General features: G+C 53.0%; 1 protein-coding gene across 3 annotated transcripts in view; it reads left to right on the top strand.

The window, feature by feature from the left end:
* SLC8A2 (solute carrier family 8 member A2) overlaps nucleotides 1-17,567 on the top strand; it is a 43,614-nt gene extending 26,047 nt beyond the window's left edge. For 2 of the 3 annotated variants that reach the window (XM_030913658.1, XM_030913659.1), the window contains 6 exons: nucleotides 4,494-4,597; nucleotides 4,748-4,765; nucleotides 8,050-8,174; nucleotides 8,462-8,561; nucleotides 13,845-14,123; nucleotides 15,774-16,561. In XM_030913658.1, the coding sequence (XP_030769518.1) occupies nucleotides 4,494-4,597; nucleotides 4,748-4,765; nucleotides 8,050-8,174; nucleotides 8,462-8,561; nucleotides 13,845-14,123; nucleotides 15,774-16,150 (1,003 nt within the window). In that variant the 3' untranslated portion in view covers nucleotides 16,151-16,561. Of the gene's footprint in view, nucleotides 1-4,493; nucleotides 4,598-4,747; nucleotides 4,766-8,049; nucleotides 8,175-8,461; nucleotides 8,562-13,844; nucleotides 14,124-15,773 lie in introns of all 3 variants that reach the window. The other variant, XM_030913657.1, reaches the window with a different exon arrangement.
* The last annotated feature ends 4,431 nt before the right edge of the window (nucleotides 17,568-21,998 follow it).

Raw genomic sequence — 21,998 nt, 5'->3', positions numbered from 1 at the left:
CCCTCCTCCCTGGGCAATACAGTGAGACCCTGTCTCCAATAAAAGCAAAAAACAAACAAACAAAAAAAAAAACACATGCAGACACACATTAAGTCACAGACACGTACACTAAATTATAGAGTCAGGGCTTTCTCATGCCCAGATCCCTGGCCACCCCTTACACAGGTGCCCGAGTGTCCCCCCATGTGTGCCTGCAGCGTCACATTCCCCCACCTGCCTGCCCAGGAAGCAGGCAGCTCCTGCCCCTCCTCTGCCCGCTCCCTTCCGCCCCCGCATGCCCGTCTGTCTCCCTCCTCTCTGCCGCCCACGCGCCTCCTACTCAAGCGGAGTCCCCACCGCGCTCCCCCTCCCTCCTCCTCCCAGCCTCTGCGCCTCCGCCTTGGGCAGCACTCAGTTTCTCACTGCGCTCGCTGTCTCTTCATCTCTCCCTCTGCATCTCTGCATCTCTCACTCCCTGGGCTGACTCTCTCTGGGTCTGTGCGTCTCTGTTCATCTACGGCTCTCTGTCCCCAGCACCTCGCTCTCTGACTCAGCTTGTATTTCAGGCACACTCTCCACACCTTTCCTTCTCTCTCTCTGTCTGGCTTGGTCTCCGTCTCAGGGCTGTTGAGAACTTGGGATGGGGGCTGCGAGAGGCACCATCCCAGACCCCTCTCTCACACCAAGAGATAAGGGGAATGGAGAGTTTTATTTCTTCTTCTTCTAGTCCTTCTTGTAGTCCAACCTGCTTCCCTCCTGCTGCTGCAACCCCACAGGCCCTCTCCTCCCCCACACGGCTTCCCCAGGCTGGGACACCCTCTGTCCCCCACCCCCACAAGCTCCCAGCTGTGGCGTCAGAAGACAGAGAACAGGAGGCTAATTAGTGTTCAGGGAAACTCTTCCTTCCTCTGATGGGCAGGCGCTAATTAGAGGCGCTTTGAAGCAGCTGGGCTGGAGGACCAACTCAGAGATGGAGGAGAGACACACAGAGATGGGGTGGCAGGGAGAGAATGAGAGACACAGAGATAGACACAGGGAGAGCTGAAGACAGAATACAGAACTGGAGAGAGAAACAGAACAGAGAGACACAGAAAGACAGGAACTTAGAGGCCAGGCATGGTGGCTCATGTCTGTCATCCCAGCACTTTGGGAGGCCAAGGCGGGCAGATCACCTGAGGTCAGGAGTTTGAGACCAGCCTGACCAATATGATGAAACCCTGTCCCTACTAAAAATACAAAAATTAGTCAGGCTTGATGGCATGCACCTGTAATTCCAGCTACTCGGGAGGCTGAAACAGGAGAATCGCTTGAACCCAGCAGACAAAGGTTGCAGTGAGCCGAGATCGCACCATTGCACTCCAACCTGGGCAAAGAGCGAAACTCCATCTCAAAAAAAAAAAAAAAAAAAAAAAGGAAGAGACACAGAGAGAGATGCCTCGAGAGAGGGAGAGAGGTGGATATTGAGAGACTGAGATGGAGGGAGACTGAAAGGCAGAGAGACACAGAGGCGACAAAGACACTCATGGAGGAAAGAGACTCTGACCCAGGGAAGGAGAGGTTCTCACGATGTGGCAGAGAGAAAAGGGAGTTGGGGTCAGTGAGAGACAGGAGAGGAGGAGACTGGGTCAGAGATCAGAGGCCGGCAGGGGAGAAGGGCAGGAGAGTGGAGGTTTCAGGAAACAAGGGGGCAGGCTGGGGAGGAAATCTGCTTCCTTTGATCTCAGGAAGTCCTGCCTTGGTCTAACTCGAGACCCTCTTGTTGATTCCTGCGCGTTGGGATTCTCCTGCGTGTGAGTCCTCTGAGGGCGCGTCTGCCAGGGCGCAGTTGGCGTGCCTGTCAGTGTACGTCAGTCACTGTGTGTCAGCGGATCGCAGCGTGTCTGCGAAAGTGAGCGACAGAGGTGTGTGTGTGTCACCCTGTCAGCGTGTCACTGTGTCGGCAGCTGTCTGTGTGTGTCAGGGTGTATGAAGAGCATGTCTCAGGAGACCCTCCCTCCTCGCCGGCCCCAGCATTTCAGCACCGCGGACAGCTCACAGCCCTTGCCGAGGTCGGGGGCGGCCCTTTCTTTCCACCCACAGAAAATTGAAAATATCCTGGAACCAGGAGGGTGGAGGTGGGCGGATGTCCCCACATGGCCGTCTTGTGTGCGCCTGTCCTTGCGCGGGTGTCGCTGTGTCTTGTGCGTGTTTGTGTGTTGAGATGCGTCTTTTGAATGACTGCCTGATTGAAACTCTTCTGCTTGAAGTGAGTTGACTTTGGTTACTCCATTCTTTAGACTCTGAGAGACAGAGACAGGGAGAGAAGAATCCAGATAAAGAAGGGCGGACCGGGTGCGGTGACTCACATCTGTAACTGCAGCACAGGGGAGGCCAAGGTGGGAGGATCACTTGAGGCCAGGAATTCAAGACCAGCCTAGGCAACATAGTGAGATCGTGTCTCTATAAAAAATTTAAAAGTATCCAGGTGTAGTGGGGCACGCTTATATTTCCAGCTACTTAGGAGGCTGAGGTGGGAGGATTGCTTGAGTCCTGGAGCTCAAGGCTGCAGTGAGCCATGATTATGCTGCTGCACTCCAACCTGGGCAACAGAGAGAGACTGTGTCTCAAAAAAAGGGAGGGCAGAAAGATGAGAAGAAACTGAGACAGAGAATGGAGAGAGTCAGAGTCAGAGAGAGAGACTGCTGGAGAATCAGAGACAGACAGAGTCAGAGATGGAGAGATAGACCCAGAGAAGCTGAGAGAGGCAGAGAGAGAAAAGAAGATGGAAAATATAGGGACAGAGATGCAGAGAGCCACTGAAGGAAATAAACAGACACCAAGAGGCGTCAGGAGTGAGACGTAAGGTAGAAGCGTCTAGGTGGTACCTCAGTGAGGGGCTGCAGGGTGGCGACATCGCCACGGCTGTGGTGGGGGAGTCGTGCTAACTGACGGGCATCTGGTCCATGCAGTCTTGCCACTGCAGTGGGAACGGCTGTAGGGTGTGATGGCGTGTGGGTGTGGGCGGTGTGATCGGCTGTGCTTCCTCGATTGGGTGACTGTGTGGGCTGGGTGTTTGTGTTTCTGGGTTCTGGGGCCAGGCCTTGTGGGACTACATGGTTCCTACAGCTGAAAGAGTTGCCAGTGGCAGAGTTGTGGGCACTCTGGGTTTGTGGATCTTTGGGGTCAAGGGGTGTGGGTTGTGTGCCTGATGGTGACAGGTAACTTTTGGCTGTTTCCTGCCACCCCCTGGTTACCATAGGAGCAGAGATGCTGCGAAAATCAGTTAACATCAGTACTTGGTTAACTCTCCAAATCTGGTTGGGATGGAAAACAGGAAGCTGAGGATTTTCTGTGCTGAAGGACTGGAGTTAGCGAAATATGTATGGAGGGTGTGCTCCATGCCAGAGACTGTTCTGGGTGTTGGAGATAGAACAAAAAGCATAAATGAACTTACCTGGGGGAACTTAAATTTAAAAATGGGGAAGCAAATGGTAAATAATGAACAATAAACTAAATAAATGTTAGAGGGTGTTAGAAGATGATATTTAAAGAAGACAGGCCAGGTACCGTGGCTCACATCTGTAATCCCAGCACTTTGGGAGGCCAAGATGGGAGGATCACTTGAGGCCAGGAGTTCAAGACCAGCCTGGGCAATGTGGTGAGACCCCATCGCCACAAAAAATAAAAAATTAACTGAGTATGGTGGTGCATGCCTGTAGTCCCAGCTACATGAGAGGCTGAGGCAGGAGGATCGCTTGAGCCCAGGGGTTTGAGGCTGCATTGAGCTATGATTGCACCACTACACTTCAACCTGGGTGACACAGCAAGACCTTGTCTCCAAAAATAATAATAAATACACTAAAAAGAAAGACAACAGAGCAGTGTAAGGGAGTGCTGGGGTGGGAGCAGTGAGGGATTTCACTATTAAATAAGATGGAAGGAGTGGGCCTCATTGAGAAGGTGAAGTTTGAATGAAAAACTGGAAGAACTGAGGAAGTGAGCCTGACGGAAGAGTGTTCTAAGCAGAGGGAACAGTCAGCGCAAAAGCCCTGAGGCATAAGCAGGCCTGGCTTGTTCAAGGAATAGCAAAGAGGCCAGAAAGAGAATGAGTACTAGATTGCAGGGGGTCTTGTGGGCCATTCTAAGGACCTTGCCTTTCGTTCTTTGAGAGATAGGAGCCATGCAAATGTTTTGCACAGGAGAGGGACCCAGTCTGACCTTGGTTCTATCAGGATCACTCTGGCTGCTCTTGAAAGAACAGACTGGGGCGGTGGGGGTGAAGCTGAAGCATGCCTCCCAGAATGCTTTACTTTAATCAGACTCAGCTTCCTTACCAGTGCCTGATTTTGTTTCTGTCAAATGGGGATGATAATAGAGCCTTCCTCCCTGCGTGGTGGTGAGGATTAAATGAGAGTCTGGAGTCTGGGACAGAGGAGGTGCTAGGAAAACTGGCTGGCTGCCAGGAGGGTTGCCTGGTGATTCTGGGGAGGGGACCTTATGCTGGGTGTTCTGCCTCCCCCTTGCCTCACTCACAGGAAAACTCTTCAGGTGAAGATAGTTGATGACGAGGAATATGAGAAAAAGGATAATTTCTTCATTGAGCTGGGCCAGCCCCAGTGGCTTAAACGAGGGATTTCAGGTGAGAGGTGACCAGTGGGCTGTGGGAGAAGTAAGGGGTCCAGGGTTGGGGGACTTTCAGGGGCTCAATTGCAGGCACTCCTTAAAGCTCGTGGACCTGAGCTTCGTGGGGAACTGATCTCACTGTCTGCCTGTCTCTGTTTCTCCCCAGCTCTGCTACTCAATCAAGGTGAGTGAAGTCACCTCTGGGCTCTGAGTGGGGAGGAGCCACTGGAAGAGGGCCTGGGGGAGGGTCCCAGCCCCAAAGCTACCCTTCCAGGTTGGGTTTGAGGCAGATTGGAGGTGAGATAAAGGCAGATTCAGGGCTGAGGGACGATGGGAGCTGGCCTGAGAGTTGGTGGTGCCTGTGTGAGTCTGAGATTGCAGTGAGCATTTTGGAGGTCAAGATTATGTCTGTAACATGGTGAAACCCCCGTCTCTTGTAAAGATACAAAAATTACCTGGGTGAGGCCGGGTGTGGTGGCTCATGCCTGTAATCCCAGCACTTTGGGAGACTGAGGAGGGTGGATCACCCGAGGTCAGGAGTTAGCGAGCAGCCTGACCAACATGGTGAAACCCGGTCTCTACTAAAAATACAAAATTAGCCGGGCCTGATGACGCACTCCTGTAATCCCAGCTACTCAGGAGGCTGAGGCAGGAGAATCGCTTGCACCCAGGAGCTGGAGGTTGCAGTGAGCCAAGATCGCGCCATTGCACTCCAGGCTGGGGAACAAAAGCAAAACTCTGCCTAAAAAAAGAAAGAAAAAAGAAAAAAAACTAGCTGAGTGTGATGACAGGCGTCTGGAATCCCAGCTAGTTGGGAGGCTGAGGCACAAGAATCGCTTGAACCCGGGAGGCAGAGGTTGCAGTGAGCCAAGATTGCACCACTGCACTCCAGCCTGGGCAACAAAGTAAGACTCCATCTCAAAAGAAAAAAAAAAAAAAAAAAAAAAAAGATGATGTCTATAGTTGTAAGTCATCCAATCGGATCTGGGTTTGTGAGAGTGGGGTCGGAGAGGATCCAGTTTGGGGTTGATTGGGGTGGGGTGGCATTTGGACTGGAGATCGGTGTTGGGACCATATTAAGGTGAGAGTCACAGTGGAGGTTGTTTCCTGGGTTTCTGGCGGGATAAGATTAGAATTGGAGTCAGATCTAGGTCAAAGCTAAAGTTGGACTTTGAGGTGAGTAATAGAATTTGAGGAATTTAGGTTAGAACTGGGGCCAAGGTGGAGATTAGACTAAGAGTTGGGGCTAGGGTCAGTGGCTTGGAGATGGAAAAGTTGTTTTGGAGTCAAGATCAGAATTGAGATCCGAGGTTAGGATTAGGGTCAGACTAAAGATTGTATTTGTTGGAGGAAGCAATACAAGCTGCTATAACAAACTGAACCACAAATCCCTGAGGCTTCACACAATAAAAGTTATTTCTTGGTTGGGCGCAGTGCCTCATGCCTGTAATCCCAGCACTTTGAGAGGCCCAGGCGGGCGGATCACTTGAGTTCAGGAGCTCATGACCAGCCTAACCAACATGGCGAAACCCCGTCTCTACTAAAAATACAAAAATTAGCCCGGCGTGATGGTGCATGCGTCTGTAATCCCGGTTACTCGGGAGCCTGAGGCAGGAGAATCACTTGATCCTGGAAAGTGGAGGTTGCAGTGAGCCGAGATCGTGCCCACTGCACTCCAGCCTGGGTGACAGAGCGAGACTCCATCTCAGAAAAGTAAGAAAGAGAGAGAGAGAGAGAGAGAGAGAGAGAGAGAGAGAGAGAGAGAGAGAGAGAGGGAGGGAGGGAGGAAGGGAGGAAGGGAGGAAGGAAGGAAGGAAGGAAGGAAAAAAGAAAGAAAAAAGTTATTTCTTGCTCAAGCAAAGTTGTTTTTTGTTTTTGTTTTTTTTTGTTTTTGTTTTTGCTTTGGGATGGAGTTTCGCTCTTGTTGCCCAAGCTAGAGTGCAATGGCGCGATCTTGGCTCATGGCAACCTCCGCCTCCCGGGTTCAAGCGATTCTCCTGCCTCAGCCTCCCGAGTAGCTGGGATTACAGGCACCCACCACCACACCTGGCTAATTTTTTGTATTTTTAGTAGAGACAGGGTTTCACCATGTTGGCCAGGCTGGTCTCGAACTCCTGACCTCAGGTGATCCACCTGCCTTGGCCTCCCAAAGTGCTGAGATTACAGGCATAAGCCACTGCACCCGGCCTCTCAGGCAAAGTTTTACGAGAGTGTTCCTAGTTGGTGGGTGGCTTTCTTCTGCCATGTGCCATGTGGCCATTTCATCTTGTGACTCCACTGTACCAGGAAGCTTTGGCATTTTACCTGAATTTGCTGCTGGCAAACAGGGCAAGAGAGTTTGGAGACTCACATGGGAGGTTTTTGGGGCTAAGCCTGGAGGGACTGATCATCATTTCTGCCCACATTCTAGTGTCCGTAACTCAGGCCATGGCCACGCCCAGCTGCAAGGGAGACTGGGAAATGTAGTTCAGCTCTTTGCCCAGGAAGGAGAGGAAACAGGTTCAGGTGAACACACTTCAGCCTCTGCCACGTGGTCAAGCTCCTCATGAGTGATGCTGTCAGAGTTGGGAGTTGGGACTGAGGTTTGGGGTCAGATGTAGGACTGGAGTTAGATCTGGAGATGGAGTCTGGGATTTGGCTTGGGGTTATTGATGCTCCAGGTTATGGTGAATGTTAGAGTTGGGATTAGGGTTTAGGGATAGGGTTGTGCTGAGGTCAGACCCAGGGCTGAGGGTTGGGGTTTGGAGTCAGTGTTGATGACAGGCTTCCATTTGGGGCCACAGTGAGAGTCAAGCTCAAAGTTAGGGACTAGAATTAGGGTTGGGCTGCTGCTGGGCTTGGAGTCAGGGGTCAGCATACTTTGGGGAGAGAAGTGAGCTCAGGACCAGGATGTAGGTGGGTCTGGTTCCAAGATTTGTGCCAAAATCGGGTGTCCTCCCCCTTCCTCACCACCTCAACCACACTCTAGGATGTTTCCAGAAACTGAATGTAGAGACCCAGCCTCCCCTATCAGGGTGGCAGCAATGATGATAATGTTGGTGATAATAATAAAGATAACAGCATGTATCGAATATTGATTGCGTGCTAGGCACTGTTCTAAGCATTTCACATGAATTAACTCGTTTAAGTTTCACAACCATACCATGAGGTAGGTGCTAATTATTGTGCCCATTTTACAGATATGAAAACTGAGGCACAGAGAGGCTCAGGCATTGCCTAAGGTCTCACAGCCTCCACCCATACGAACCCCAGAGCCCACCAACTAAAGGTCATGGACCAGCCTGTGGGAGCTGGGCCTTGGGGCTGAAAGAGATGGTGGTCAGGTGGGAGGCTGGGAGGAGTCACCAAGGAGCTTCCCAGAGGAAGAACAGATAGGCTCTCTCTAACTATGGGGACAGGTAGTAAAGGCATCACAGGCCCAGTTAGGTAGGTCTCCCGGGAGTCTAACCCCCATCCCTCATGCTGCAGGGGATGGGGACAGGAAGCTAACAGCCGAGGAGGAGGAGGCTCGAAGGATAGCAGAGATGGGCAAGCCAGTTCTTGGGGAAAACTGCCGGCTGGAGGTCATCATCGAGGAGTCGTATGATTTTAAGGTGATTTTCTGGGGCCTAACCTTCCTGGAGTCTGGCCTGGGTCATTTCCTTGGGGAGGGTCTGGAAAGTGGGGAGCCACAAGGTTCCCAAGGGCAGGCCAAACGAGGGTCCCGCGTCAGGACCACGGACAGCACATGCCTCCCTTTTCCTCACTTGCCTTCAGAATTGGGGTGTGGAAAGTTGAGGACCCCTGTGCACAGGCTGTGAGCCCCCGACCCAGGACCCCACATGGAGATTCCCTGGTTGGCTCAGGGGCAGTGACCTCTCCCCCACCCTCTCGTCTCCAGAACACAGTGGATAAACTCATCAAGAAAACGAACTTGGCCTTGGTAATCGGGACCCATTCATGGAGGGAGCAGTTTTTAGAGGCAATTACGGTGAGCGCAGGTAAGTGGGGAGGGAGGAGAGAGAATAGAGAAGGATGGAGAGACAGAGACATAGGGAAAGGGGGAGAAATGAATGGAGAGACAGGCACAAAGATAAAGAAACAGTCCGGGCACGGTGGCTCACGCCTGGAATCCCAGTGCTTTGGGAGGCTGAGGAGGGAGGATTACTTGAGGCCAGGAGTTTGAGGCTGCAATGAGCCGTGATCGTGCCCCTGCACTCCAGCCTGGGCAACAGAGCAAGACCCTGTCTCTAAAAGAAAAATACAAACAGGAGAGACACACACACAGAAATACACAGGGAGAATCAGAGAGACATGGAGAAGACATGAGACAGAATGAATGGTGCAAACTGAAATGGGCCGGGGAGATGGAGAGGTAGGTATACAGGGACATAGAAAGGGCAGAGACAGGAGAGGTGGCAGCTGGAGCTGCTGGGAGGAAGCTGGGAGGGTTTATGTTTGGCTCTTGGCTGAACCGGGAGGGTTCCCAGCCTGGGCTTTCTCACAGCGTCAGGCATCAGGAGGGTGGGAACAGGTTAAATCGCGTGGTCATCCCAGAGAGAGCCTGGGTTCCTCCGTTGCCCTGGAGACAGTGGCCAGAGCATCCAGCTCTCTCCCACCTGCGCTGGTCATCACCCTCCTTGGCCTCAGACAGGCCCACACTGCCCCCTTGTGGCTAGAGACACTACGACACTTGGACCCACAGACGGTCTTGGAAGCCAACACTGGCCCTTTGTGATACGGATTGGGGAGACTGAGGGTCAGAGACAGAGGAGAGAGTGGCCTGAAGTCCCACAGGGAGTGCAGAAAAGGCCCGAGGTCGGAGCTCAGGGCTTCAGTCTCTTACATAACATCAGGGTTAAGGCCCCAGCTCTTGGGGACTGAAGGCATACATGGAATTGTGGTTGCAAAGAAACTGGGCAAGCGGGATCAAAAGAAACCAGGGTTAGGGGCTGGAAAAATACCAGGCAGCAGGCCTAGAAACACCAGACTGTTTGCCCAGTAGAAACAAAGTGGCATCTCCCTCTGAAGCCACATTCTTCTGACATACTTCTAAGGGATTTTCTGGGCCTCACCCTGTGTGAGACATTGCCAGGGACACAGAAGTGATCGAGACATTCCTAGCCCTGTCCCCATGGAGCTTACAGTCCAGTGAGGGAGACAGACATGTCACAAGAGAGAGACAACCCAGAGTAGGCAGGGCTGGGATGGGAGACCCAGAGGAAAGTCGTGATGCGGTTCCTGATCCAGCCTGAAAGTCGGGGAGGGCTTCCTGGAGGGGGTGGCTTCTGAGCTGAGTCTTCAAATGGGAAAAGATGTCAGCCAGGAGGAGGGAGAAGACAGGGAGAGTGTTTCAGGCAGAGGGACAGCCAAGCACAGAAGCCCTGGAGTGTGCGAAATTATGGCACATTTTTTGGGTGGGTGCCTGGCGTTGGGCGGGAGGAAGAGGTACCAGGACGAGGCTGGAAATCGGCAGATTTCCACGCTGTTCCTTCTGGGCCACAGCAGGGAGTTTGGGTGGCATTTTGAACACACTGGGGAGCCATGGAGGGTTTTGAATGGGGGAAGCCCCTGGAGCTAGAGAGAGCTTGTGGGAGGAAAGTGGAGAGGCTGGATAGAGTGTGGGCAGAGGCTGCAGAAACTAGCAGGAGAGGGCGGGTGCGGTGGCTCACACCTGTAATCCCAGCACTTTGGGAGGCTGAGGCGGGCAGATTACCTGAAGTTGGGAGTTCGAGACCAGCCTGACCAACATGAAGAAACCCCGTCTCTACTAAAAATACAAAATTAGCCGCACATGGTGGCCTGCACCTGTAATCCCAGCTACTCAGGAGACTGAAGCAGGCGAATCGCTTGAACCCGGGAGGCGGAGGTTGCGATGAGCCGAGATTGTGCCACTGCACTCCAGCCTGGGCCACAAGAGTGAAACTCCGTCGCCAAAAAAACCCACCTGGGCCCTGCAAAGGCTCCTTTGAGGTTCATTCCATGAACAATGGGGAGACGGCAAAGGGCTCTTTGAGCTTCGGAACATTTCCTCTGGGGACTTAGTGGAGATAGAGGATGAGGCGGAACTGAAACGAGGTGTGAGGTGGTGGTCACGGAGACCCAGCATACATTGGGCCCTGGGTTTATAGAAACCAGGTGGTTAGATCAGGTGATTAGACCGGGGTGGAGGAAGAATAACAACATAACAATAACAGTAATAATAATCCTGATGATGACAATGGTGACCCTATCATGTCTCTCTCTCTCTCTCTCTTTTGTTTTTTTTTTTTTTGTTGTCGTTGTTGTTGAGATACGTAGTCTCAGTCTGTCGTCCAGGCTGGAGTGCAGCGGTGCAATCTCAGCTCACTGCAACCCCTGCCTCCTGGGTTCAAGCAATTCTCCTTCCTCAGCCTCCTGAGTAGCTGGGATTACAGACACCCACCACCATGTCTGGCTAAGTTTTGTATTTTCAGTAGAGATGGGGTTTCACCATGTTGGCCAGGCTGGTCTTGAACTCCTGACCTCAAGTGATCTGCCTACCTCGGCCTTCCAAAGTGTTGGGATTACAGGTGTGAGCCACTGTGCCCGGCTGACCCTATCATGTCTTGAGTGCCAGACATGGTTGAAAATTTATTTCCTGTGTGAACTCATTTTAATTAATGTATCCTCAGTGTCTGGATCCAGAGCTTGGTCACTTTGCGCTTTGTCCAGCAAAGAACCAAAAGCATGCCTTTTGGTTCTTTGCTGTGCGAGCACAGAGCTGCTGGAGGGGTGAGCAAGAAGGGCAGTCCTCGCTCCCTTAGGGGATGAGTCGGGTCCCATCTTGCACACAGAGGTGCTTTTGTACTTCCTTTACCTCCCTTCCTACTGTAAGCTCCTTGCAGGCTGGACTTGGCATGGAGCATCTTTGAATTTCTCCCAGGCACCAAAAAAAGGCCTTCAGTAATAACAATCAAAACAATAGTAATAACTCTGGAGGTGTCCGAGGCACCATTGACAGCCCTCATTCGGTCATCACAAGCTTCCCACGAAGCAGGTCCAATTATTGATCACAGATAGGCACCCAGAAGCCCAGAGGGGTAAGGACACTGATTCAGGATCACACAGTGCATCCAGGGTTGGACACCAGAGAGGTGATTTCAGAGTGACAGGCATAATCACTAGCCTCCCTGTAGAGGGGAGCAGCTGGGGAAGTCAGCTGAAGCCAGAGTCTACAGAATGCCAAGCCTAGGCGTTTGGGCCTGGGTTTGAAGGTAGTACAGAACCAAGGAAGGATTTGGAGCAGGGCAGGCAGAAGTCCCAACTGACATAGTGATGCAGTAATAGCAGACCCCTCACTCCCAAAGAGCGTGGCCTCCCTGCTCTGACCTCAGCTGTGTCTTACATCAGTTAGGGATGCGCTCAGCAGTGACTGGTCAGGAGCTACGTTCGTTCTCAGCATCCTTCCAGATGTCATGCGTGCCACACACAAGTGTGGTCATTGATTCTCATTCATTGCTTTATACTAATCAGCTTAGGGTGAGGTAAACAAAACACTGCATTAAGGCTTTCAGGTTACAGAAGCCACTGCAGGTCAGCTGGGCACGGTGGCTCACACCTGTAATCCCAACAGTTTGAGAGGTCTAGGAGGGCAGATCACTTGAGGCCAGGAGTTCAAGACCAGCCTGGCCAACATGGTGAAATCCCGTCTCTAGTAAAAATACAAAAAAATCAGCCAGGTGGGGTGGTGCACACCTGTGATTCCAGCTACTCAGTAAACTGAGGCATGAGAATCACTTGAACCCAGGAGATGGAGGTTACAGTAAGCTGAGGTCGCACTACTGCTTGGGTAATGGAGGGAGATTCTGTCTCAAAAAAAAAAAAAAAAAAAAAAAGTCACTGCAGATCAAAGCCTGGTCAAATTAGGTCACAATAGGTGGTACAGCTCTAAGCATGAGGCATCCTTTACAAAGCTCAGAAAACACATCCGTAACCCAATGCCCATATCAGGAAAGCCAGGGCTTTCCAGAAACCCTCTGTTTCTATCTCATTGCCAGACTAGGTCAGATGGTCACTCACGGGAGGAATTCTGGCAAAATAAGTATATAGCCAGGGATATGGCAACTGCCAACTGCAAGGGATTCTGGGAAAGTGAATACCATATTTTTATCTGAGGCCATGGCTGCTGCTAGCCTCAAGGGACTCTAGGAAAGTGATTAATTTTGGCTGGGTATATAGCCCTCTAGCTGCAAGGGATTCTGGGAAAGTGAGTACATTTAGTGGAGACCGTGGCTCTGGTTAGCTGCAGTGAATCTGAGGAAGTGAATACTTCTAGCTGCGGACTGGCTTTCGGTAGCTGTGAAAGCTTCTGGGAAAAGGAATAATTTTAGCTAGGGGTATGGCTGTCCTTGGCAGCAAAGGATCCTGGGAAACTGGATATTTTTAGCTGGGCAGATGTGGCCTCCTTTAGCTTCAAGGGATTCTGGGAAAGTAACCGTTTTTATCTGTTGACTTGGCCATATTTAGGTGCAAGCAGTTCCGGGGAAGTAAATATTTTTCACCTGGGCCCATTCATACGCCTAGCTTCAAGGGATTCTGGGAAAGTAATGGGTTTTAGCTGCTGACTTGGCCACAATTAGGTGCAAGGGATTCTGGGAAACTAAATATTTGTCACCTGGGCCCATTCACACTCCTAGTTTCAAGGGATTATGAGAAAGTAACTATTTTTAGCTGCTGACATGGTGACACTTAGGTGCAGGGATTCTGGAAAAGTAAATCTTTTTCATGTGGGCTCATTCATACTCCTAGCTTCCAAGGATGCAGGGAAAGTAACTGTTTTTAGCTGCTGACATGGTGACACTTAGGTGCAAGGGATTCTGGGAAAGTAAATATTTTTCACGTGGGCCCATTCACACTCCTAGCTTCAAAGGATGCAGGGAAAGTAACTGTTTTTAGCTGCTAACATGGTCACACTTAGGTGCAAGGGATTCTGGGAAAGTAAATTTTTTTTACCTAGACTCAGTCATGCTCCTAGCTCCAAGGTATTCTGGGGAAGTAACTGTTTTTAGCTTAGCCATATTTAGATCCAAGGGATTCTGGGAAAGTAAATATTTTTCACCTGGGCCCATTCATGCTCCTAGCTTCAAGGGATTCTGGGAAAGTAACTGTTTTTAGCAGTTGACTTGGCCACATTTAGGTGCAAGGGATTCTGGGAAAGCAGCTCATTCAGTGGGACTTGCTGTCAGGAAGTTAGACAAAACAGGGCCTCGGTAGGCAAGGAAAGAAGTCTGAGCGTGTGCCCCAGCTGGGTCGTGTGCCCACAGGGGACGAGGAGGAGGAGGAGGACGGGTCCCGGGAGGAGCGGCTGCCGTCGTGCTTTGACTACGTGATGCACTTCCTGACGGTGTTCTGGAAGGTGCTCTTTGCCTGCGTGCCCCCCACCGAGTACTGCCACGGCTGGGCCTGCTTTGGCGTCTCCATCCTGGTCATCGGCCTGCTCACCGCCCTCATTGGGGACCTCGCCTCCCACTTCGGCTGCACCGTTGGCCTCAAGGACTCTGTCAATGCTGTTGTCTTCGTGGCCCTGGGCACCTCTATCCCTGGTAACACCTTGGGAGACTGTGGTGGGGTAGGCTTGGTGGGGTAGGATCTCAGATGAGCCAGGCAGGGGCAACACAGGATCCTGCTGAAATGAGGTGGGTGGAGTCACACAGCGCCCATGTGGTAGGTCTCAGAGAAATATGGAGGTGGGGCATAATAGAAGCTAGACAGTGGGTCCCCTAGTTGCAAGATGTGAATTGAATCGTCCCCAAAAGCACCCAGATGGAAGGTCCCATAAAACTAAGGTGGCAGGAAATGCTAGAAAGCAGACAATGGATTTCATAGAGAGAGGGTGGCAGGGTGGGGAAGAGACAGCTGTGGGGAGAGGGGTTCCCAGGAAGACAGTGCGAATGTGAGAGAAGCCAGTCAATCAGTGGGTTCCATAGAAACAAGCTGTTGATGCCCCATCCCCCAAGAAACCAGACAGAAGAGTCCATGGAACTATGTTGGGGGACATGACAGGAACGAGGCCAGTGAACCTCAAAGTTGGGTTTTTTTGGTGGAGTGCAGTAATCTCATGATCTCGGCTCACTGCAACCTCTGCCTCCCGGGTTCAAGCGATTCTTCTGCCTTAACCTCCTGAGTAGCTGAGACTACAGGCACCTGCCACCACACCCAGCTAATTTTTACATTTTTAGTACAGATGGAGATTCACCATATTGGACGGGGATTCACCATATTGGCCAGGCTGGTCTTGAACTCCTGAGCTTGTGATCTGCCCGCCTCTGCCTCCCAAAGTGCTGGGATTATAGGTGTGAGCCACCATGCCCAGCCAAACCTTAAAGTTTTAATTAAGATGAGGGGGCAGGTGGGGCGCGATGCCTCACGCCTATAACCCCAGCACTTTGGGAGGCCGAGGCAGGAGGATCGCTTAGGCCCAGGAGTTTGAGACCAGCCTGGGCAACATGGTGAAACCCTGTCTCTACAAAAAATAATAAAATTAGCTGGGTGTGGTGGCACATGCCTGTGATCCCAGCTGCTAGGGAGGCCAAGGTGGAAGGATCACCTGAGCTGGGGAAGATGAAGCTGCAGTGAGCCATGATTGCACCTCTCCTCTCCAACCTGGGCAACAGAGCAGGACCCTGTCTCAAAACAAAACAAACAAAAAGTGTAGCCACGTGCAGTGGCTCACGCCTGTAATCCCAGCACTTTGGGAGACTGAGGCGAGTGGATCACCTGAGGTCAGGAGTTCGAGACCAGCCTGACCAACATGGTGAAACCCTGTCTTTACTAAAAACACAAAACTTAGCAGGGCGTGGCGGGCGACTGGAATCCTAGCTACTCAGAGGCTGCCGCAGGAGAATCACTTGAACCCGGGAGGTGGGAGTTGCAGTGAGCCGAGATCACGCCACTGCACTCCAGCCTGGCTGACAGATCAAAACTCCGTCTCAGAGAAAGAAAAAAAAATCAGGCAGTGAGTCCCATAGAAGAGAATGAGTCCCACAGAAAGCAGGCAGCGGGTGCCATAGAAAGCTGGCAGCGGTTTCAGTGGCGAGCAGGCGGAGGGGTGGTGATGGACTTTGCCTCTTGGGTTGGGGTCAGGGGCCTTGAGCCCACACTGCCCGCAGAAAGCAGACGACGGGAGCAGGCGGATGCCCGCCCCTGTGGGTAACGCGCAGAGCCCTTCCGACCCGCGTGCCTCTGCCCCGCAGACACGTTCGCCAGCAAGGTGGCGGCGCTGCAGGACCAATGCGCCGACGCGTCCATCGGCAACGTGACCGGCTCCAACGCGGTGAACGTGTTCCTCGGCCTGGGTGTCGCCTGGTCGGTGGCCGCCGTGTACTGGGCGGTGCAGGGCCGCCCCTTCGAGGTGCGTACTGGCACGCTGGCCTTCTCCGTCACGCTCTTCACCGTCTTCGCCTTCGTGGGCATTGCCGTGCTGCTGTACCGGCGCCGGCCGCACATCGGCGGCGAGCTGGGCGGCCCGCGCGGACCCAAGCTTGCCACCACCGCGCTCTTCCTGGGCCTCTGGCTCCTGTACATCCTCTTCGCTAGCCTGGAGGCGTACTGCCACATCCGGGGCTTCTAGGGCCTTGCGCAGAGACTCGTCCCTACCGCCCGCCCGGGGCTAGGGACTCAGCTGCACCTGCTCTTGGACCCTGGTCTCCTTTTCCCTCCAGACTCGGCCTCCTCTCCTGAGACTCGGCCTCCCTTCTCCGCCCCCACCCCGGGCTTTGATTGCCCCTGTCCTCTGTCACCAGTAGATCAGCCTTCCCTCTCCCTCTCGGGAGCCTCCCCGGTTCCTCCCCTGCGGTGACCCCAACTCCAGCCCATCCTGTTGGTGACCGTCCATACCCCTGGGGAAATTTCCACCCCAGTCCCCTCCCAAGGGAACCACCCCCAGTAACCATCCTGGGGATTTTAAGGTCTCTCTCCCTGGTCACCCAACCTGGCTCTTCCCCCAAAGTCTCACTTCCCCTAGTGACCCCCCACCCCATTTCACCCCATGCCTCAGAACCTACCCTCCCTGGGGGACCCTCGAAGGAGGCTGTCAGAGGCCGTCTCAGATCCCAGCCCTTCCCCCCAGCCCTCAGGGAGCTCCGCTCAGCCCCGGCGGGGAGGAGCGGGGGGGTGTGTGCGCGAGGAGGCCGCACACCTTTCCAATCCCTCCACTCGGGTTCTTGGGAGGACACTCATTCTCCAGGCTCGGAGACGGGAGGGGAGAAGTTTGGGGTTTCAGTCCCAGGGCTTAGCTGGAAAAGGCACATTTTGAACCTGCAACTTCAGACATTCCAGCGCCCCCACTCGCCCTCCACTACCTCTGAGAGCCTAGCCACGCCTTGGAGGGAGGGGCCTGTGTGTGTATATAGTGTGTTTGGGGGAGGGGGGACACGGGAGGGTGCATGTCTTGGGAAAAGGGGGTGACAGACTTAACTTTTGAGAGGGCAGCAGACTCCCTCAGCCATGAGAACCAGCTTTGGGGAGGAGGCCGGGAATCAAAGCGAGTCCAGCTGATCTCCCCTGACAATCTGGAAGGTTCATTTTGCCCTCAGTGCCAGCTAATCCGGGCAGGACCCTCGAAGAGGAGACCGAGGGTCCCAGAGGACCAATGCTACAAGCCAGCAAATGCTGCCACATCTCTGCCTGATGGGGGGTGGGGGTGGGTGGGGGGATGGGACTGGGCCAAGGGATCTGGGTGGGCATTTTTAACTTTGGAGGCCATCCATCTGTTGGTAGGCCATCTGCATTTTCTTACTGTTGATGTTTCCTGCCCAAAGGACACATTTGGGCAGTGCCACCCACTCCTTGGGCCCCTAGGATGACCCAGCTACCCCCATAACTTTCTGCTTCCCACAGGTTTTCAGCATTCTATCGTCCTGTTGTGCTCAGCCCCAACATCCCAGACCCGTTACCCACTACCCTTCTCTCCCCCGGCTCATCATCAGTCACTGTCTCTTTTATGTGATTTCTGTAAAAGTTGCCATAAAACTTTGAAATTCTGCCTGAAAAACAGTCCCGTGGGAAGCTGGGATTCAGGAGGAGGGGGCTAATAAGGTCTCTGACTGAGATCTGGGCAACTGTTAAACCAGGTAATCTGGGTTTCTGCGGCCCGCGGTCGTCTGCGGGACACACCCACATACAGCAGCAGCGCCCGGGTCCAGCAGCCAAGCTCTTCCACTAGCCACGCCCCCACCATTAGCCTCGCTCCTCCACTAGCCACACCCCCATCCATCAGTCACGGGCTTCCACTAGCCACGCCCCTCCAGTCTCCACGCCCACATTCGTCAGTCTTGGGTTTCCCCTAGCCACGTCCCCATTAGTCAGCCAAGCTCCTCCACTTGCTACGCCTTCATCCGTCAATTACGGGTTTCCACTAGCCGCGCCCCCATCCATCAGCCTAGCTCTTCCACTAGTCACACCCCCACTCATCAGTCGTGCTTCAGCCACGCCTTCCTGCTTCAATCAGGGCCTTCCACTAGGCACGCCCCCATGCATGAGTAACAAACTGTTCCTCTTTTCGGGCATCCTGGTAACACAAAAGAGAGAGACGTTCATTTGCCTGAGCCAAAGAGCTGGGGTTAATGGGGTTTCCTAAATAAAGTAAGTCATTTTCTCAGATCCTACAGGAGGAGGGGTGTGTGTGTGTGTGTGTGTGTTGTGCCAAAGGACACAGCCTGTGTAAAGGTGTGGAGTTGTGAGATAAGGCTTTTTCAGGGCCCTGGAAATGGTTATCATGAACGAGGTACGGGGTGCGTGGGGAGTGAACTTGAGGACAATCGTAAGAGACTTTATCAGACACTCTAGGGAGCTTCGAATTTATCCTAAGAGTAAAGGGGAGCTTTGGAAGGGATTTAAGTGAGGGAAGGAGGCAGGTGATTGATATCACCTGATTTATCAGACGTTCCTCCTGGCTACTGGGGGCTGGGAGACCAGGGACAAGGCTGGAGCAGGGACGGGGCAGCAGAGGAGGGAAGAGGGGAGTAGGGGGGTGGGAGGGCGATAGTGAGAAGGGAGTGGTTGAGAGAGAGAATGGATGGGGCTGGGTGAGGGAGTTCAGGGACAGCATCTGGGCAGGAGAGAGGTAGTGTGTTCATTCAAACGGAGTAGCCAGGGAGAGTTGGGTGAAAGGGCTACTAAGGAGTAGGCAGGGTTGGGTAAAACGAGGGAAGGTGCAGTACCCCATGTCTAGCAGCAGAGGGAGCAGTTGCCATACCTGAGCTAAAAGGGGTGAGCAGAGACACCCGAGGCTGCAGAGACCTGGGTACCTGGGTCTGTAGAGTAGAAGACTAAAGGCATCGCCAACCTGCGCTGGGGATGGTGGGCGCCGGTAGAGTAAGCGCCTCAACCTCATTCTGCTCCCACCTGCTAGTCTGCTGCCACTTCCTCCCACTGGCCACACCCAACCTGAAGTCCCAGGTCAAGACGATAGGCCCGCAGCATGGTGGCTCACGCCTGTAATCCCAGCTCCTTGGGAAGCCAAAGCAGGAGGGTCGCTTAAGCCTAGGAGTTCAAGACCAGCCTGGGCAACATAGCGAGTCCCTGTGTCTACAGAAACTTTAAAAGTTAGCCAAGCGTGGTGGCATGTGTCTGTAGTCCCAGATACTCAGGAGGCTGGGGCGGGAGGATTGCCTGAGTCCAGGAGGTCGAGGCTGCCGTGAGCTAAGACTGCACCACTGCACTCCAGCCTGAGTGACAGAGCAAGACCCTGTCTCAAAAAAAATAAAAATAAAAAATCAACCTTTGGCTTTAGGCCTTGATGAGAACAGGTTCGTGGAAGGTGTAGGGGCAGAAGGTGCGCTGATCTGCAGTGGGAGGTGAGGAAACTGAGTCAGGGCATGTAGCTCACTCTTTGGAGAGTCCTGATATGAGGAGGGGAGGTTGCTAGAGGAGCAGCAGGGCATTGACTACAGGGGCACAGGAAAGCAAGTGAGGCCTGTGCTAACAGCAGCTGGCAGTGATGGGGACCCCCCCAAGCATGATCTCCTTAAACCCATTGCCAATTCCATACATCACCCCATTCCACGGAAGAGGAAACTGAGGCTCAGAGAGGTGAAGCAACGCGCCTAAAGTTTCACAGGTAGAAGGGCAAGGATGGCACAGGATGAGGTCTAGGGTATAGAATGGGACAAGGGACACCTTCATCTTTTTTTTTTTTTTAGATGGAGTTTCACTCCTTTTGCCCAGGCTGGAGTGCAATGGCACGATCTGGGCTCACTGCAACCTCTGCCTCCTGAGTTCAAGTGATTCTCCTGCCTCAGCCTCCCAGTAGCTGGAATTACAGGCGCCCACCACCACACCTGGCCAATTTTTGTATTTTTAGTAGAGACAGGTTTTACCACATTGCCCAGATTGTTCTTGAACTCCTGACCTCAGGTGATCCACCCACCTCAGCCTCCCAAAGTGCTGGGATTACAGGCGTGAACCATCGCGCACAGCCTGGGACACCTTCATCTTAACAAATGCAAACAAAGAAAGGGGGTGTAGAGTCTGGGCGCAGGAAGATGAGTAAGATCTCAGCTTCAAAGAGGGACACATTGAGAGCTTGGGGCTTGGAAAACATGAGGGCTTTCACATCTGTCCCGTCCCCTCACCCCAAAGGTCATGATTCTCACCCGGATGCAAAGAGCTCCATGGGGTCAGCTTGGGAGTGATTGGCATTGTCCTTGGAGGCAGCATAGCATAGCGGCTGACCTTCTCTGTGCCTCAGTTCCCTGATCTGGAAAATGGGTGAGAATGATGCTCATAGTACCTATGTCACAGGGTTGTCGTGAGGATTAAATGAATATATATTAGCCTCACAGGCCGGGTATGGTGGCTCATGCTTGTTATCCCAGGTACTTTGGGAGGCCAAGGTGGGAGGATTGTTTGAGCCCAGAAGCTCGAGACCAGTCTGGGCAACACAGTGAGACCCCATCTCTACTAAAAACGAAAATTATCCAGGCAACGTGGTGCACACCTGTAGTCCTAGCTGCTCCAGAGGCTGGGGTGGGAGGATCACCTAAGTCCAGAAGGTTGAGGCTGCAGTGACTCATGATCATGCCACTGCACTGCAGCGTGGGTGACAGAGTGAGACCCTGTCTCAAAAAATAAACAAATGAACAAAACCCAAGCAAAGCCCAAAGTCATCTGGAGGCAGAACTCCTTCTTCCTGGAGGGACCTCAGTCTTTCTTAAGGCCTTCAACTGATTGGATAAGGTTCACCCATACAATCTACTTCACTCAAAGCCAACAGGTATTAAATGTTAATCTCATTTTTAAAATACCTTTACAATGGCTGGGCGTGGCGGCTCACACCTATAGTCCCAGCTATTCAGGAGGCTGAAGTGGGAAAATCACTTGAACCCGGGAGGCAGAGGTTGCAGTGAGCCAAGATTGCACCACTGTACTCCAGCCCGGGCAACGGAGCAAGACCCTGTCTCAAACACACACACACACACAACCACTTCACATCAGGGCAGCACAGCTTAGCCACATGTACACATATGATTCACCACCACGAGAGGTACCTCTTTTCCCTTTGCTTCCTCTCTGCCCATCCATCATGTCCCCACTGGCCACTGCCTTAGACTGAGCACCAACAGAAGCCAGCCCACAGCAAGGATGGGAGGGAAATAGTTTATTTGGGAGGTGATCCCAGCAGGCACTGGAGGGAGATGGGAAAGAAAACGATTAAAGGTGGTGTTGAGGCCGGGCGCGGCGGCTCACACCTGTAATCTCAGCACTTTGGGAGGCCAAGGTGGGCGGATCAACTGCGGTCAGGAGTTCAAGACCAGCCTGGCCAACGTGGTGAAACCCCATCTCTACTAAAAATACAAAATTAGCCGGGCATGGTGGCAGGCGTCTATAATCCCAACTACTCAGGAGGCTGAGGCGGGAGGATCACTTGAACCCGGGAGGCAGAGTCTGCAGTGAGCTGAGATCGCACCACTGCACTCCAGCCTGGGTGACAGAGCAAGACTCCATCTCAAATAAATATTAAAGGCGGTGTTGAATGAGCAGGTCACCCTGTGGACAACGAGGTCTCAATCCTGCTGGGGGCCTCTCAGGGAACTCTGGAGTTGCCCCACCTGAAAACTTTGGGTTATTTACCCACTAACTCCTGTCTGATGGTGGCCCAGGACTCCTTTAGGGGTGCTGATTTCTACTGCTTCCCACCCTGGTCCGGAACACATTCAGGGAAGGGTCGCAGGTGCCAGCGTGAGAGATGCTGTTAGGTCCTAGGTGGTATGAGTGGGTCAGAGACAGCCTCTGCTATGATTACCTCCCAGAACGGGGGTCTTACTACCTCCCTCTTCCAGTAAGGCAATGCGTGGGCACCAGCACAGCACTGACTGTGCCCAGGTTACCCTCTCTCCTGGCTTGATGCCCCCAGCTCCCTCCTCGGCTTCTCCCAGGGAATCGGGAAGGGCTGGTACTGGCACCTCCTCCACGTTCTG

This window comes from Rhinopithecus roxellana, chromosome 12, assembly GCF_007565055.1.
Source record: "Rhinopithecus roxellana isolate Shanxi Qingling chromosome 12, ASM756505v1, whole genome shotgun sequence".
Lineage (NCBI taxonomy): Eukaryota > Metazoa > Chordata > Mammalia > Primates > Cercopithecidae > Rhinopithecus > Rhinopithecus roxellana.
The sequence above is the reverse complement of the archived record's forward strand: the minus strand, read 5'-3'. Positions and strand labels throughout refer to the sequence as shown.